The sequence below is a fragment of the Berghia stephanieae genome, chromosome 4 (assembly GCF_034508935.2).
Source record: "Berghia stephanieae isolate SIO BIC M18660-M18661 chromosome 4, UCSD_Bste_1.3, whole genome shotgun sequence".
NCBI classification, from domain to species: domain Eukaryota; kingdom Metazoa; phylum Mollusca; class Gastropoda; order Nudibranchia; family Aeolidiidae; genus Berghia; species Berghia stephanieae.
Genome location: NC_088363.1, coordinates 85,889,755 through 85,909,754, shown reverse-complemented (window position 1 = coordinate 85,909,754; position 20,000 = coordinate 85,889,755). Strand labels below are relative to the sequence as shown.

Sequence of the window (20,000 nt, the reverse complement as noted above, 5' to 3'; positions counted from 1 at the left end):
TGTTATATGTTTGTGATGAGAATATTGGCTATTAAGCTTAACTGCTGGTCAAAATTATTTCGCGATGGTGGTGAACGAATCGGCGATCTCAAGAAGTGGGTGAGAGAGGGATCTAGAAATGACTTTGGGTTTGAAACGAATATTTTGTGTTCGTGGATAGCTCACACGGTAGAGCCACGCTCTCACCTGCCAGGCGGAGTTGTCGTACCAATAAGGTCGCAGGTTCAAACCCCACCACCGCCGCGAAAAAAAATTTTTATTCTCTATTGTCTTCTGGCACTTTTCTACTCACTTCATATCTTGTTGTCATCTAGGGTGATTGTTACTTTAACATTGTGTGCAGGGTCACTCATGAGGTCAGTGATAATTTCATAATATAAAGATTCTTTAAAAGAATGAAACAGAGCAAAAAGACACTTGTGCACATTGGTACAGAACATTTGGCACTGCATTTGGAAATAATATGAATGACTCTTCTCGAGTCGAAGTCCACCATCCTCTTCTGTTAAGCAGAACCCCTTCATTTCCTTTGCAAGGTCTTTTAATGTCGATTTCTGGTTCATTAAAAACACTGATTTGATTTCAAGAATCATTTTATCCTTGTCCGAAGTTAAAAGGTCATCCGGTGATGCAGCAATGAATGCATAATGAGGATCGATACAAAATCCTGTACTATCTACGTAAATTTTATTGTTTTTCGTCACTCCTCACAATATTTCTAATCATAGGCTCACGAAGTTTGCCAATTTGAATAGGTCTCAGGTGTGATATATCCTTTGGATTAAGTAAACGATCAACTACCTCACCACAATTTCCTTTCTCGATTGAATTCAATATTGTTGAAATATTTGAAGCAGTCAGACGTAAATTTCTGAATCTAAACCACTCATCACGTGATGACTGCTTTATAGTCTTCAGCTCTATTTCCTTAGGCTCCAACTTTGTCCCTGTCACATTTTAAAAATAAAAATCTTTATCTTTATCCGACTGGAAATCAAAATTCACACAAATGTTTTCTTTAAAATAGGGGAGCTCCAAAGAATTTTGAAAACTTGAATTTCATGAATGTCTTTGCCATTGTGGCTTGCAACTGAAAAAATTGGGGTAACAAGGGATAGACCTTTCAGGACATCAAAATTCACAGGTTGATAATTTTTGAAACTCGACTCCTTACCAAAAAGAGTTTTAGCAACTGATGGTGCCACTACAAAAGTCTTTGGCTGATGCAAAGTTGTTTGGGTATTACAATATGACGTATCGCACCAGGGCGAACGCTGCCATACACACAGATGAAGTGAAAAACGAGAACGTTGTTGTTGATAAAGATGAAGACGATGTTTAATAGATGATGGATGATTGAAGAAAACGATGCAGTGGGATGACAGGACAACGGTAGAAAAACATGTAGAATAGAAGATTACAGCAATATGTACAGTAGTAGCATGTACGGCAGGTCGACAGCAAAATGTAATATTTAAAAATATATATATTTTGGTTACATTAAAATTTATGAACATAATATAATACGTGTAATGATAATTAATATGCTAACAAATATGGAATGTCTCCCCATTTGACAATTAAATTATAATCAAATGGAAATATAGAAAGAAAAATAAACAAAAGTAGTATATGTTAAAACATGAATACTACTCACATGACATGAAAGTAAATATCTATTAAACAGACTAATGCCTTTACATGATGATTGGAACATACGGAATGACAGCCGATTATTAGATACAATGAAAACGAGTATATCTCATGAAATGTGGATGGAACATATGGAAGGATAACAGATTATTAAATACAATGACTACGAGTATATCTCATATGAAATATGGATGGAACATATGGAATGATAGATTATTAAATACAATGAATACGAGTATATCTCATATGAAATATGGATGGAACATATGGAAGGACAACAGATTATTAAATACAATGAATACGAGTATATCTCATATGAAATATGGATGGAACATATGGAAGGACAACAGATTATTAAATACAATGAATACGAGTATATCTCATATGAAATATGGATGGAACATATGGAAGGACAACAGATTATTAAATACAATGAATACGAGTATATCTCATATGAAATATGGATGGAACATATGGAAGGACAACAGATTATTAAATACAATGAATACGAGTATATCTCACATGAAATGTGGATGGAACATATGGAAGGATAACAGATTATTAAATACAATGAATACGAGTATATCTCATATGAAATATGGATGGAACATATGGAAGGATAACAGATTATTAAATACAATGACTACGAGTATATCTCATGAAATGTGGATGGAACATATGGAAGGATAACAGATTATTAAATACAATGACTACGAGTATATCTCTTGAAATATGGATGGAACATATGGAAGGATAACAGATTATTAAATACAATGACTACGAGTATATCTCTTGAAATATGGATGGAACATATGGAAGGATAACAGATTATTAAATACAATGAATACGAGTATATCTCATGAAATATGGATGGAACATATGGAAGGATAACAGATTATTAAATACAATGAATACGAGTATATCTCTTGAAATATGGATGGAACATATGGAAGGATAACAGATTATTAAATACAATGACTACGAGTATATCTCTTGAAATATGGATGGAACATATGGAAGGATAACAGATTATTAAATACAATGAATACGAGTATATCTCATGAAATATGGATGGAACATATGGAAGGACAACCGATTATTAAATACAATGAATACGAGTATATCTCTTGAAATATGGATGGAACATATGGAAGGATAACAGATTATTAAACACAATGAATATAAGTATATCTCATGAAATGTGGATGGAACATATGGAATGATAGATTATTAAATGCAATGAATACAAGTATATCTCATGAAATATGGATGGAACATATGGAAGGATAACAGATTATTAAACACAATGAATATAAGTATATCTCATGAAATGTGGATGGAACATATGGAAGGATAGATTATTAAATACAATGAATATAAGTATATCTCTGCGAACAAATAGGGCTACTTATCTAAGACAATTTACACACGAATCATAATAACTATTAATTAGAGATAAAAACTTACATTTCTGGTGCGTTAAGTTCTAAAATGTGAGGACTATCCAGTTAAGGAGATAACATGGACTATAACCCGAAACTTCCAAGAATATATAGAAACAATATTTTAAAATATGTAGTTAAAACTGCATAGATGTAAACTGAGAAGTGGGTTAAACCTTCACTTTCAACGTTTGGAGAGAAACTGACCAAGAACGTAAAATCAGTTTACCAATACTCATTAAAGGCGCAAAAAATGTTATAACAGTTCACACGATAAATAACAATAAGAAAGACGATCGTGGAAATAATTATAAATATCAACAAATTATAACAATAAAGTAGCGAGTGACGAAAGAGTGACAACTTAGCAACGAGCAATAGATACAAAACAATCAATAAAAACAATTCTGGTCTAATCAGAACATCAAGTTTGAAGTTTATCTGTCGGGGCGAAAAACAGTTCTTTGCGGCTATAATCGTTGATAGCAAACATCAAGCCAAATACATGTTTGCAGCAGGCTGGCTGTTTTCCTCCTGCACACTCACATTCACCACTGAGCACCTGAAAATTGGAGCGATCTATATTATTAGCTTTCCATGTGCTCGAGGTCATTGGTCACATTGGAATATGTGCTCAAAATGACCCACATAGTGAGAAGTGTTCACAGTTCGCAACATCACGATTGGTCATTTTCCTCAGCGTGACTCATGGGTGTGTTTACAACTTTCATAAACACAGCGGCGTGTTTACATTTATTGAGAAGTGTCCAATCGTTGGACAACAACAAATCATGTGATCGATGACTGGGTTGGACGAAAACATGAATATAGATCGCTCCCATTGAAAAAAGAAAGTAAGTTAAGATTACAACGAATCATTATACAATTTTAAAACAATCCCAAATGTCTATTTCAAAGTTGTGCACCTGATGTTTGGATTTGGGAATGATTAAACTGATTAAGCTTATTGAGCGTATCCCAGGAAATACAATACAGTGCTGCAGAGAACCCTGAACTGCCATCATAGAAGCAACAACAAACAGAACTGCTAATCATACAATGAGCAAGAGTAGCTTGGATGGGGTAACATCCCCTGTTCTCCTTCAAATTAGGTAAACATGTAGGGGGACCTAATTCTCTTCGGGATGAGGTTGAATTTATTTTTCCTTTCTGACCCCCTGTCCACCCAGCAGTGATTGGGTAGCTGGATGTTGCATCTGGTGGAAAGTACTTTACGATTTACTAGTGTCCTATACAAAGGGTGGCGAGCATTTCTTTTGATAATGTAAACCTTCTATGAGTTCTGATTCTCACGTGTTATCGATTTTAATATAGCTGTAATAAACGAAATCCTTTCCTATTGTTTTAAAATTCATGAAAAAAGATTTCTTATTAAGACAAATTGATTCAGAGGTTCATACAAATTTTTGCAGCTATGCATTAGGGGGGGGGGGGGAGCTGAGAAATAGAAGAAAAACACGCGCCATTTATTAAAAATCTGACTATAATTTAATATTGTTCTTTTGTTTGATTCTTTGTCCCATATATTTAATAATATAGTTCAGTACATCCTTGTCTCACAAGTTTTGAAGCAAAACATCTGTGTTCATCGCAATAAATGCAGACGAAAAGTCGACATAATATAGAATTCTGGCGTAGTTATTAGCGTTAGGTCAAGGTCATTTGCGACAGAATTTATTGCGACGGTCAAAAGTGCATCTCGTACGTTAATGTATTACTGGTATCCAATACCGATATGGGTATAACAATTCCAAGTCGTTACATTATTTGTACAAGATTTCACATCCTAGAATTTTTCTCAGACGATTAAATTATTAACTGTTCTTTAACTTTTAACATTTTTGAATGCGTATGTCCTATATTGAATAAAACAAAAATGTCATATTAATAATTCTTATTTCATCGATTGTTTAATTAAATGTCAAAAACCCGTCAATAAGTGAATAATTTCATAACGTTGCTGGCATTTATTGGTGTTTTTAGTAATTCAAGAGCATCTTACATAATAATAAATAACTACAAAACTAACGATTGGATTATTGCAAAAATGCGTGCGCGTATTATTAAATGTATGTTCTAGACTCATGCCAAATTTTATTTCTTTCGTTAAATTTTCAATGCCCTTGTCTAAGGAGTTACCTTTGCCCATTGATTCGACTGCGTGAAAAAGGTGCCTCAACTTCAAAGTCAATTTCCTCAAAACTTGGTTTTTACACTCTCCCTACTCCTATCGGTCATATCTCGGCAATGAATAATCAGAATTTTATAAATTTGGTATCAAATTTTAAGGCATAAAATAAACTTTGATTGAGAACAAAAAAAAATTAAAAATTGAAAATTCCGACTTAATACCGTTTCGAGGCGAAGGGTCATATATTATTATGACAAGCGGTGCAAGCGCCACTGGGCGGAAGTCGTTCAATTCGATTTGGGAACGCTTTTGTTATGGAGCCCGGACGACAATTGATGTCTTACAAAGTACTGGTACTGTTTGTTCAATGATTGGCCTTTGTTATGAGGTATACCCAGCTGTTAGTGACTTTTTTTTCTAAATGATAATTTAAAACTCCCATCTATTTTCCCGGTTTTCTTGGTGTTTTCAAGGCACAGAAGTCGAAAGCTCTTTTTATAAATTACTTCTGGACTGTTTTTGCAGTGTATTGATCACTGACATACAGCTGCACCATATATTCTAAATGATTCTGATTACAATGTATCTTGAAATAAACTTTTTCATTAACCTTAATCAAACATATCTCCTGTAATTTTCCTGCCTTTTTCCGTAATATGTAGGATTCTCGAATTAAGCAAATCTAGTTTGCTTTATTTTTATTCTTTTATTTATTTACTAAACATGTCAAAAACGCCACTACCTCGTAAATTCGCCAAAATATTAGGGACATGTTAATTTTGATTGTTTATACAATCAATGTACAATTTTGTACAATTCGTTGTGATGATTGACTGATGAAATCACCATTGGACCAAATCAACGTGCACATATTTGCAGGTCTGGTAACCGAATGCAATTATGAGCTTGGACAATACTTTACTTTGGTTCGTGATTATTTCCATTTCAACAATGAGCCCAAAACAGCTTGGTTTATCAGACCTGATAATAAGTAGACACTGGACTATATTATATATATATATATATATATATATATATATATATATATATATATATATATATTTCTGCCACTTTATTTAATAGTAGTTTGCACTTAGTTAGCTTATCTGTATTTGTTGAGACGTTAAGTTGCAAAGATCACGGTCCGTCGCTGTTTACGAGCTCTCCTTATAGTTATAGCGGCAATACATCATTTTTAATGATGATTGATCGAGTAGGCTGGCGTTTGTTATCTCAGTGCGAGCACTTACTGCCCAGGACAGGACCGAATCTGTTAAATTAAAATATAGACTATGGTACGAGGAATGAAATTATTCGACCGATTTGAGGGGATTTACGCGCCCTTAATTAATTGTAATTGCCTTTGGGACAAAGCAACTCTACAGTCCAAATTTAAATGTGAAGGGAAAAAGCCTTGTTGAATTTCTGTCATTTAAGAGATTTCCATAACAAAATCGCAAGGGTGTTTTTCAATTGAGTGTTTTTGTACAATGTTGTTAATCTAGTGGACTCTCGCTCTGTCGGCCAACTCTATTTTTCCTCACATTCATTACTGCCACAGTTTCTGAAAGTTGTCCAATTAAATGCCAGATTGACACCCCCTTCCCGCCCCCTCCTTGTAATGTGGTATCTAAGGTGGAGGTTAAATTTTAAAATTTAACAAAATTTAAGTAATAATTCTCCACAACCCGCGACGTTTTACATAGGTTGTCAGCTCCTGCACTCAAAAAAATCGCATTATTTATTAAAATTAGATTATATAGAGGTCTACAACTCCTATGATTTCCCCGTTACATATTACATGATTTTTATTTTCTGAATTTTTTTTATGAATGAGCCAGAAGCCACTTAATTTGATGTCAGCTTTGAGCTTTGAGAATAGAAGGTATTCGAGACGTAGCTAAGCGAGTATTTTGACATTCTACCCATCATTAGGTATATCTTTAATAACTTATACAAATCTGAAAAGTATCTTGTGATAGAGCGTTATAACTGGGAAGAATTCGTCCACCTAAAAGGAAAGGCAAAGTCTGCAAAAATCATGTAAGTCAGGTCAATCGTCGATGAATTAAGATATAAAAAGGATAGAGAAAAAAAAAGCCTTACCTAAAGAAGAAAAAAAGGGAGAAAGGCGGGCAAGTTAATAAAAGTTGAGCTTTTATATAGCCCAATATCCACTTAACGTGCTCAAAGCGCTATACAAGGGGTTCCTGGCCATCAGCAACACTTAACATGTAGGACGAGACATGACGCCTGTTAGGCGATATTGCAATTCTTTCCGACATAGACAACGATGTTAATGGCCAGGTAATCATTTTACTCCCGAATACGGTGAGAGAATGTGAGTAAAGAGCCTTTTCCGAGGACTCAACTATGCGCCGAGCGAGGCTCGAACCCAGGACCTTCCGATCCGAAAGCGAGTGTCATACTACTAGACCACATAGCCGCACATACTTAAGTTAAACATACTTGAAAAGAGAGCAAAGGAAAATTTACCGTCACTGTTTACTGTGTTGGGTCATGAGACAAACAAAATGCACATAAAAACTAAACATCACAACCAAAATAGTGAAAAAAAGAGATGTTGAATCCTGTGTCAGCACTTGCTCCGAGGTTTGCCGATACAAGGCTTAATAATTGGGGAGAAAAACAAACAGACGGCTCCTGACCTCACCGGATGTGGACTGTCGCTGTTACAAAGGCCTAATTGGATTCAACAGTCGTGTCGTCACTTCCCTAGTAACTGGTTCTAAACTATGGGAAAAATGGCGGACGCCCTTATGAAATACTTCTCCGACGAGCATAAAAGTGAATCCAGAGGAGAAAAACGTTATAAATCTGATCATGTTTTTACTTTTATACATTCTGATCACATGACATGTGAACAAGTTCTAGCCAGCATGACAAATAAAAAGTACCAATTTTCTTATTTAAAGCCAGCTGCTCGTTGCTGGGCGGACACGACATCAGACTATTGAATCCTATTGGGGAAAAAAAAACCAGACGGCTCCTGACCTCACCGGATGTGGACTGTCGCTGTTACAAAGGCCTAATTGGTGCTTTTGTCCATGGAATGTTCGAGAATTATTTTAAGACCACACCAGCTCTTCCTTGTTGTTTACAAACAACTAGATTAGCTTTTTCTTGCGTAAGATCCAGGTCAGGGAGGGCTTTTGTGATGTGTCACTAATACGGAACATAAAATCGATGACAAAAACTGGTTCCAATTTCATTGAAAGTGTAAAACCGCTCTTTGGGAGCATCGAATTTTTACATTGTATAGTTGATCTTTTCTTTTTTGAGTGATGGTAGGGCTAAAGGAATGTTGGTCATCATTAAAGATCATACACCACGCTCTATTGCATCCCTTAATCTACTAAAATAGTTATGCCACCTTATGATTCAATATGTAACCTATTCATTATTATTCCTCCGAAGGACTGGTTATATGTGCGGCTAAGTGGTCTACTGGTAAGCCACTCGCTTTCGAATCGGAAGGTCCTGTGTTCGAGCCTAGCCCGGCGCACAGTCGAGTCCTTGGAAAATGCTCTTTATTTTACACATTCACATTCTCTCACCGTACTCAAGGGTAAAATGAGTACCTGTCCGTTAAAAGCGTTGGTTCTGACGGAAAAAAAATTGTAAAATCGCCTAATATCATCCTACATGTTAAGCGTTGCTGCTGGTCTTAGTAAAGCGATTTGAGCATGTTTAGTGGATATTGCTCTGTATAGATAGTATGCAGATGACGTCACTCAGGCCTTTGTTATTGTTTTTGCCATCCGCGTTTGTGAGTTGTTCTCACTAAACTGTATTAACAAGACTATAAAAGTTCATGGTTACACAGAGTTTGTGTGTTGGTCCGTTATACTTCCGGATGGCAATGTTGTGAACTCCTTGGCCAAGCGCATTCTATCTATAAAAGCTCGAGTTTTTTGTTGTTTTTATTTTTAATCCAGAAACACACGCAACCAAAACATGTACACACACGCTCACACGTATTCAAAACACTGCATATTCTCAATTCCAATAGAGCCTTTTATCCTCATTTGTTACTTTGTATCATCGTATCTCTATATCCGTTGTTTATTTGAAGAGAGACAGCTTGGTTTGCTGAAAGGTTTCCTAAGAGAAAGGCTAATCCACCCCCTTTTTATGTCCCAGTGAAGGAAATGTTGAGAGGCATCACTTTTTCTCACTATGTTTAAAACAAAACAAAACAAAACAAAAAAAAACCCCAAAAAACAAGAACGTCATTTTTCTTCACCCTTCAGAGCTTATCCCTCATTTATGTAGGATTTCCCCATTGTAAACTGTTTTTCTAGACCAATGCTTTTCAACCGGGTGTATTTTATTTTTAAAAAAATGATGTACCATTTTGATAGGATGCATCGGGATGTATGAACAAAATAGCGGCATAAAACAATATATGTGACCCTTTGAATCAAAACGGTATTAAGTCGGGTTGGTGAAGATGTTGAAATTTGAATTTATAGCCAGAAATATCAGACTTGTGTTGAGTTTATACGATTTATTGAGGAGAATAGATACCATATTTTAGGGTGCTAATGCCAACAATTTATATTGTTGACCAGTTTTAACATTAAATCGTCTTATAAGCATCTGATTCGTTCCGACATAATACCGTTTGAGACGATGGGTCACATATTCACTTTACCAAAGCAACTTCATGAACGTTATGGATACACCATGAGTGGATTTTGATATTCTTCACTTTTGATATTTAGGCGATATTACAATTTTTCTCGGACAAAGACAACGCTATTAATGGTCAGGTACTCATTTTACACCTGAGTACGGTGAGAGAATGTGAGTAAAGAGCCTTCTCCAATGACTCAACTATGCGCCGAGCGAGGCTCGAACCCAGGACCTTCCGATCCAAAAGCGAGTGTCATACCGCAAGACCACATAGCCGCTGATTAAGATAGATTTTGATATCATTCATATTTATTACTCCACGATGTATTTTTACCCCATTAAGATCGATACAGTTTTAAGAGTATTCCGGCGACAGGGGTGTAGGCTACACGATTTTAACTAAGGGTTGGACGTGTGCGCGATTAAAAAAAATGACAAGCATTGTTCTAGACCTTTAGTCATCACTTTTATTCATTCAATGAGTTAGATTCTACATTTAAAAATGATTTACCATGCATAATGCGCTTCACAAAGTTTCATTTATCCCTCCCCCCCCCCCCCCCCCCCCAACGTTTAAGAAAAAAAAATAATTTAAATCAAATAAAGTTTTCAGAATATCAAAAAAGCTTGAGAAATACTTAGTCTACAATCTCTCTAAATTTCAAGAATCAATTTTAAGATCTGTTGGAGTTAACTTTTATATGTAAAGATTCTTGTATTTTTCTTTCTTACGTCTGTCACTGTTTCATACAGACTTTTTCAGACATTTAACAATTTTTGAACCTGATTTCAAATGCTACACAATTGTATTTTGTTAACAAGAAATAATTGACGCAATACAATTTAGTTATGGCTATTCGTAACATCTTTTTTCAATCTGAATGTTCAGTACTCTGGGAACCAATAACTTCCCACACCCTTCTCGCGAAGTTTTTTTGCGACCGGTACAGCATGCAGTTTCGCGATGCCAGCAGACGACGCATTAGCGAAAAAAGAGAACGAGTCGTGAGTTGGTGCTTTTTTGTATCTGAATGCCACAAATGGCACATGGACTTTGCGCTGTGCGGGATTATTTGTATTCTTAGCAATAACTAGGATTGAATAAGGTAATTTTTGCTGCATGTCAAAAAGTAAAGTTACATTTTCAAATTTCCTAAGAATTAATTTGTCAAGTTTTTTATTTTATTTGTACACAAAGAGTGGCATCATATCGATGATATTAAATTATCTAGTTTTGTATCAGCGACAAGTATGTGTCAAACACTCCATTAGGCAAAAAAAGAAAAAAAGATAGTAATAATTTCAGAACAATAAATAATTAAATAAACAAACACAACAAAAGTTAAAGTAAAGAATCGCCTAAATAACGAAAGAATCAACAATGCGAACCAACATCTAAATAGAATGTTAGAGTCAAGTCAAGCCATTAAAAAAAACTAGATTTTCATTATATAGATTTTGCAGACTTTCATAATCATAACGAGATACCCGTCTAAATAACGTATTTTGATAGCAAGCATTATTTACTATTAAACGGTATAAACAAGAATGAGGAGAGTGCAATTTACATATATCTGAAAACCTATTGCTATCTAAATTTTGACTAATTTATATTGAGACTAAACTTGATATAATTTTGGAACCTTAAGATGACGCCATTGCCATGGAAACAGATTGCAATGTTTACGTTCTGAATGGTAGAGCATTCGCCTCGCAATCAAAGCGAATGTCATCGACTCCTAGTATTGTCCAGATGTTTTGTCGGACCTTCCATACAATCCAGCACTGCTTGAACAGTTGCGTCTGTTAGGTATGGCAGAAAGTAGTAGACTAGCGTCCTATTTAAAGTTTATCAGGCAATTTCCACTGCTCACTTAACGCTACAGAGGCCGGATTAAACTGCGACTCATGGGATTTGTGGTCATACTGAACTTGTTAAAAACTTATTTCATCTTCTTCGTCATATCATATTGTCATAGCAGTAATAGGGCTTTAAAATGGGCCGAGTGTTCCTTAAATGCTCTTAAAGTATAAGGAACATTATAGTGGACATAACATATTGCGTATTCTTTGAGATAAACACATTAAATTGAATGTAAGCTTCAATTAATTACGAAAACAGATAGAATAGACGTTTCGTATTTCCCCTTTATCAAATAAAGATATAACACCCTACCCCGATATTCATGATGCTGTAGTGATCTTGTTTTGATAAGAAACCCACGTACCATCATCATTTCGTTCAATTGTAGCTTATTCATTTCATTCTTTTTGTTATTAGTGGGCAATTACATTAAAAGAGCGTCCACATTCCTTCTTTTCCGGTAAGTTATTAATTGCAATGAACATTCAAGTTTCACATTGATATCATTTAGTTGTATTTGAGTTAGAGTAGAACATTTAATCATTAAAAAGGAGTAGAGAAACAGTACAAAGTAGTGGTATAGAAGTAGTTAATTTAGTCGTATGGAACAAGAGTAATAATTCACATTTGCATATATAGCATAGTGATAGTACACATTCAAGGTAGAGACGCTATGATTATTTAGGGGACTCGACGCTTTTTTCGGGCTTCCATGATTTATTTTGTTAACCTTCCTTTTATAAATGAGCATTGATGCATTAGGGAACAAAATATGATGTCAAACTACTGGTTCCAATCTCATTGAAAGTGTAAAACCAATCTTACGGAGAACTGGAGACATATTTGTGCAAATGATCTTCTGGTTTCAGAGTGATGACATCTTATTTTTCTAATATCAATAAATGCTGGTTTTGAATAAAGATCATCCATCCTCGCTCTTTTACGTCCCGCTATCCTAAGACTCTGCCTATACATTCTTCTACTATATTAATATAGTATAATTTATTAATCTGTAATATATATATATATATATATATATATATATATATATATATATATATATATATAACAATTATATTATATATAATATTTATGCCGCCATTTTATTCAATGATATTAAAAACTATATTCATCGTTTGTCCACCCGGAGGACTATTTACACACCAGAAGAGAGCCCATTTGTGACGTCATGACTTCTCTGGCCTAATACCGACTCCATCCCCTTTTCTAAGAATTTAATTAAATAGTACAATTTTAGTTTGACCTTCAAACTAGAGGTCACACTCGAAGGACGATAATAATATTGGCTAGCCGACCCAACGGGATTTCAAATGCACCTGACCATGGAGCGATAGGATAAAGACAAGAATAAAGGACATATATTCAGACGTCGTTTATTTAATACCACTCACCAACACCACCGAGGAAGAACCGTAAAACACTATTATATCTATCCTAGTGAGATACATTACACATACGAATGGGCAGATTATTTCCCACAGGGCCTTTTGCCAACAAATTAATGCGAGATATAATTGGATTTTCTAGGTACAGGGGACTTTTTATACTGCCTCTTCAGAACGTGGAGCGAATGGAGGATATATCGGGGTAACGTATGGATATCTGCCTTTGTAATACAACGAACGGTGTATGTCTTTTGTAACACTATGTCAATGTCCTTAAATGCTTCAAGACAATTATAAAGATTAATATTGGCCATTAATGATTTCTACTTGATGACTTTTAGCATTCTAAAAATAAATTTAAAATCCAAACTTTTATATCAATTGCCCTAGAAGCCCGAGTCATAACGTTTGTTTTTTTTGGTGTGCAATGAAACAGACAGTAACTATAGTTTCTTGCACTCCTTTGGATAGAACGTTAGATTGTAATACATGCATTTGTTTTGCCGTGGATTTTATATCAAACCAAATTTCAAGTTCACTGCCCGACGTTTAGGTGCCAGGAGTGCTACAGATCAAACTTTGAAGTGAAGCTCAGAGACCGATTTATCAACTCTAATAGATAAAAGACGACATGTCAATATCACAGCTCGAAACTACTATGTTGAGCTCACATGGGGTGATTTAGGGGGAAAAAACTGAGCTCGTATTTGATACAGAGAAATAAAGCTTCAACAACTTACAGCTTCTTGGTCGCTGGCGCACTTATACCACTAGAGATGGCAATCAATGTGGAAACAATACATTATGTCTGTTAAAGCTGATATTAAAAACAAATGTATGGGGTTTAAATTTTTATTTATGGATAGTACCCGTAGTGACGTTGGAGGTAGGACTTTTTAGTCGGCCAATTCCTTGGAAAGAGCCTTTCCGAAGCCTTTCCATCTTCACCTTTTCGTTAGCATGTTAATAACTGTAACCCATTGTGACCTCAATAAGTCAGGAAGAGAAGGCCCTAATAAAAGACTAGGGTTAGAAGCGATCTTTTCTGTAATCGTGGATAGCTCATACGGTAGAGTAACGCTCTCCCCGGCCAGGCAAAGTTGTCGTACCAGTAAGGTCGCGGGTTCGAGCCCCCATCGCCGCCGCGAAATTGTTATTCTCTATTGTCTTCTGGCACTTTCCTTCTCACTTCATTTCTTGTTTTTATCATTTTGCAATAAGGGAATTAGTTCATATGCTGTTCGCATATAAAATCTAGGGAATCATATTAATATCTTTTTGTCGCAATCTGTATGCTAGTGTAATAGAGCAGTAAAATTAGGTGCCCCAAACGTAAACAATAACAAGTTGCTAGTGATTTTCGTTAGGGACCGGAAAAATTTACGCACAATATAGGTCTCCCAATTTTGTAGTTTGAGTTGTAGGCAATACACTTTCAGTATTGAAAATATGTTTACATAAAATCTAACAGTTGCAGAAATAATAATATAAGGCTAAATTATTCTGAAAATCAGGCTCCGAATAATTCTCGTTTTGTTCACACCAGCGCAATAATTTGCTCTGGTCTAAAAATAGATAGACAGTAACTTTTGATAAATTTTACCTTTTGTTCCATAAGATATCCATAGACATTATTTGATGCATGATCGAGTATTTATGAATATGTGTTTCTTTTGCCACCTAACAGCCAAATATTAAAGGTTATTTTTTTCTATAATTTACATTGGAACGTGGGCTGTCAAGACAGGAACATGTGGTTTGCCATGTGCTTCTAGACCTTTGTTTACGTTTGGGGAACCTAATTTTACTGCTCTATAATGCAAATTCACTTCAATATGATACTTTTATTTTATTCTCAATTTCAGTGCTCAACTCGACGCTTTAAAGATGATGGAAGATTTTGAGACAGAACCTTTTTCTCCTGCTAAACGTGTGTTAATTCCTGTGACGCGAAAGTCAACATCCTAGTTTGGAAACAGGAAATTTAGATCAAATGACACGTCATCAACTTAGTCCACCCAATTCGCAGACATCGATGGCTTCCTATTCCAATGTCCTATTATATGTTCAGGAAATTTTCCTCTGATGAGACGATTCAACGAGTGGTATTAGATAGTAATAGCATGGCGGTCGTGTTTGCCTGACCGACCAATAGCCGATATAGGTTTGGCAAAATGAATGGAATGGCTCTTTTACCCATTTGGCTTTTTACAAGTGTGTGTATCTGGCAGTTAGTATTGAGGAAATTTGGACTTGCCATCTCGGCCGAGCTAAGTCCAATCCCGATAGGTAAGTAACCTAAATAATTGTAATTTTCTGCTCACATATTTTTAAACACTTTCCTTTTATTCATACAGGATATTGTTAAAAAAATTTCCCGATAAGGAACTTTAATGCATCAAAATTATTATTAAAGAGAGAAATACTCATATTTTTTTTTTGGGGGGGGGGGGGCTATTTATTATTTTTTTTTACACAAAATGTTGAGATTACGAGAGTTGTATTTGATACCCGTTTTGAAATACACTATAATTCTAAGATCCACGATCTGATGTCATAACACTGAACATATACTTTTGTGGTCCGTTGCGTCTTTTAAATTTAAACACGTTATTTAGGAGCACTAATGACCGACAATCAGAAGAAAGTTGAACTTATGAAGACCTGAACAAGTATGTATTAAAAACAACTTGAGCTTTTATATAGCGCAATATCCACTAAGCGTGCTCAAAGCGCTTTACAAAGTGTCTCTGACCAACAGCAACACGTAAGACGTATAACGAGACATGACGCCTGTTAGGCGATATTACAATTTTTTCGGACATGGACAACGCTGTTAACGGCCAGGTACTCATTTTACACCTAAGTACGGTGAGAGAATGTGAGTAAAGAGCCTTTTCCAAGGACTCAACTATGTGCCGAGCGAGGCTCGAACTTAGGACCTTCCGATCCGAAAGCTAGTGTCCTACCACTAGACCACATAGCCGCACAGTGCCAGACAAAGCAAGAAAAGAACAATACAAGAACAAAAATTCCCCCAAAAAATCAAGTTTTTCTCAACTGGGGATCGAACCTCAGACCTTCTGATTACCGGTCATACCGGCACCCTTTTACATTGGAGTTTGGATGTAAGGAACAGATTGGAATCACATTTTTCAAATCGTTGGATTGGGAGAGGAAGGCCAGCCGTCTAACCAACACGATCCCTAAACCTCAGCTAATAGAATTATTCTTCTGAAGATTTGTGAACGAATGTCGTATCTCTTTTCCTTGCTGAAAAATCAAAATTCCTCATCGAGTGATAATAAAAACGCCATGTACATTTCAGGTCATGTCATCCATTTCCTATAAAGCAATAGAAAAAGGGGCTTCAAAAACAAAAATGGAGAGTATTATTTTTATAACTCAGAAGGTTTTGGTCTGTTCCACTTAAATTTTGTATATGTTTATAAAAAAAGACGCTTTTTAAATCTATTTCTGATGTATATTTTGTGAAAATTGATGCTTTTTGTCAGTGTGATCAAAGCAAACAGATCTAACTTGAGAGCTCAAACTTTAGAAACCACTCTTCAACTTTTCTCACTAGGTGATCTATCTCGCGCGCACTTCTTGTCCTGAACAAGTAAAGCTGCTGTGAATCAACATTGGTTTTGAATCTAAAGTTTTAAGGCAGTCTCCCAAATTATTTCTGTCCTGTGACATTTGATGAGCCCACCGACTCGTATAATGTTTTGTATCATTTTTGGAATTATTGGAAGTGACCCGATTACAGTTCATCTCCTGGACTTGTGCAGCCGTCATTGAACCAGAAAATCATTGAATGACTTAGACGTAAACATCGCTTTTTCACCATTTTTGTTTCAAATATTTCTTAATTAATTTTTGTGGTTATTTTCTTATTGTCACCAACAAAAATGGCATTAGCAACAACAACAAATTATAAACACATTATTTCATTGAACTGGTTATATTTAAAACAAAATATTTTCATGGCGCGTTGACCAGTGGCGGGTAGAAGGAAATTGATTATATTCAATTTTATTACACTGTGTTGAAAAACGTGTTCCTTTCAGGAAAAATCTAGTTCTTACTTATATAAATCGACATAAGTTGTCATCGAATGCACATGCCAACCTTGATCTTTTTAAGTGATGTAAGACGCCAACCTTGAAGTTATTAAAAAAAAGAAATTTGACATAGGTGCTCTAATTTCAGGTCTGATAGCCGAACTCAATTATTGGCTTAATTTAACATTGTTGTAATCATAAATAATATATTATCAAATAATCAACAACGTCCTATATTTCGTGGCCGATCAGCTGATTATAATGAATATGTCACCCGAAGTAACTCTTTTTGTCTGAAGAACAAATAAACGAGGTTCTTACCACCCTCCCGTCGTTTCAATTCAAAATTATTCGATATTATTAGCACATTTTTGGATATAGATTATGAATACACATACACACACAACCAACGTTGTACTTATTAGTTCCCTTTTAGATGAAAACAATCGACCATTGCAGCGGCCTTCGTGCGTTGATTACACAACATGGATTAGAGGCTATAATATATCGGTAGCATTTGGAGTTGTCTGATGCAAGAGTTGTCAGATTTCTATAGTGATGCCTTTGTATATTTGGTTACAAAAACCACTCCACGGTAACTTGTGAGATTCATTCAAAATGTAAGTGCAATTTTCATCATAATAAATCTTGTTTGTTCCTGTATGAAAGCCTTTATTGCCCTTTCATATTAAAACAATAGTTTTTATGTGTACATTTTCAAGGCCCCAGGTTTGAGAGTTTTGCCAAATTGAGGATCAGTTAAATGGAACGATATTTGAAGGACGAGTTTTCTGACTAACTTTTTAATGAAGTGTCTTCTAGACTGTGGCAGTTAATTGGTTATAAATAAAAGGGGGGAAATGAAAAAAAGGAAAAATACAATCGAACTTTAAATCAAAGGGTTGATGTAGTAGGTACCGGGATTTGATTCCCCACTCACTTCGGAAACTTTTATATTCTCCTTCTTAATTCTCTTCCTTGTTTTTCTTCATCACCTAAGTGATCTGAAGCTGAAGAATCTTTTGACAAATTTAGACGATCTTTATTCGCTTGTATTTGAAAATTTCCGGCCAAAATCTTCCTCCGCCATATCTTTCTTCTTTTTCTCTTACTCCTACTCCTCTTTACTCCTCTCCTCTCATGCCTCACTCATCCTCATTTTCTAATAGTTTTAATTATCGATCACAGTCGTCGTCTGCGTTGATATGTGTATCGATATGCTGTAATGGATTGACTGCCAGACACTGACAAAATAATACTATATTTTGGTTTGGGTCCGAAAACGTCTTCAAGTCTGAGACAATTTGACAAGTTCAAGGTCAACTTAGTCGATCTTTGAATGAAGTATTTTTTTCGCCCACAATAGATATGAATGTGATTTGTCTTTGTATGACGTTATAGTTGGAGATTTAGTAAAGAAAGACGACTATTATGCCAAGATTTAATTTGGCATCGTCTGCAAATGCAAAACATAGATCAATATCCCACTCATATCCAGTATGTGAAACTGTATTCACTATGTTCTATCAAAGCCGTAGTATAGCTCAAGGAGCTGGACATTATCCCGGTTTCTATAGATAGAAAGAAGTGACGTCACTCGGGTCTTTGTTATGGCTTTTTGCCATCCGCGTTTATGAGCAATTCTCACTAAACTGTAATAACCAGACTATAAACGTTTATGGTTACACATCGTTTTGTGTGTTGGTCCGTTATACTTCCGGATGGCAATGTTCAATGTTGTGAGTTTCTTAGCCAAGCGCATACTATCTATAGCGCTTAACAGACAGTGACAATTACATGCTATCGTTTGAACTGATCCACGACATTCCACTTGTTCTACAAAGACAGCTACCTGATGACTGCTGGTTGGGCAAGGTGGTCCAAGTAAATCTCGGACCTTTTGCTCCTATGGCGAGTGAGTGCTCTACCACTGAACATTCGGGAGCTCTTCTAGTAAATTTGATATGTATAAATTCAATAATTATTCATTTTTTATTTATTCATTTTTTATCTATAACTTTTTGATAATACAAAACAAGATCACTGAAAAAAGAAAAGTCTGAGAAAAAAATAACACAAGAAAGATTTGTAAAATACAAATTTAAGAATTCTCTAAACGAAAAAAAAAGAAAGAAGAAATGAAAGCATAAATCCATCCAGCATATAAGCTGATTTCCCTTTTACTTTAATTTATTCCACAACCTCTGTGTGTCTCGTAGGTTCTTATTTTCGACATGTTTATGTATCATCCATTTAAAAGGTTGTAGTGTATGGCAATCTCCTCCTACTGTAGGAAAGACCATATTTCGACCTATTTATTGCCATTAGATTTATATATTTATCTATAAAAAGCGGTAGCTTGCACCATACACACAGCAAACGAGACAAGATTTTATTAAACCGACCCCTCAAAATAATCAGACAAAAAGGTACCGACATTAAAAAACAAACAAAAAACCCCAAAAATATACAAATGAAATGAAAGGAAAAGAAAGCGAAAAGTCATTGCTTTTAACTAGATGGACGACGACTAATGGTGTTTATTTCAATAGCTGTAAAACCAGAATCGGCGTGTGTGTGGTGTGGTGTGTGTGTGTGTGTGTGTGTGTGTGTGTGGTGTTTAGGCATCGGTAATGTTGATATACTTCGATAAAAGCCAGGGAACTGGATCGATTCTAGTTGCCATAATAGCAGCATCAGATTAGCATTTATAAGACGAATTTCTATAGATACGTCATAAGTTATCTGCCCACAACG

The 20,000-nt window shown here is 35.4% G+C and overlaps 2 protein-coding genes across 2 annotated transcripts in view; both read left to right on the top strand.

Moving 5' to 3' along the window:
- LOC144971456 (inositol polyphosphate-4-phosphatase type I A-like) overlaps positions 1-20,000 on the top strand; it is a 239,102-nt gene that overhangs the window by 21,402 nt on the left and 197,700 nt on the right. The gene's annotated exons all lie outside the window — the stretch shown is intronic.
- Positions 10,886-20,000, top strand: part of LOC144971451 (glutamate receptor-like) — an 86,595-nt gene continuing 77,480 nt past the window's right edge. The window contains exons 1-2 of the mRNA XM_078912369.1: positions 10,886-11,012; positions 15,042-15,465. Coding sequence (XP_078768495.1) covers positions 15,351-15,465 — 115 coding nt within the window. The 5' untranslated portion in view covers positions 10,886-11,012; positions 15,042-15,350. The remainder of the gene's footprint in view (positions 11,013-15,041; positions 15,466-20,000) is intronic.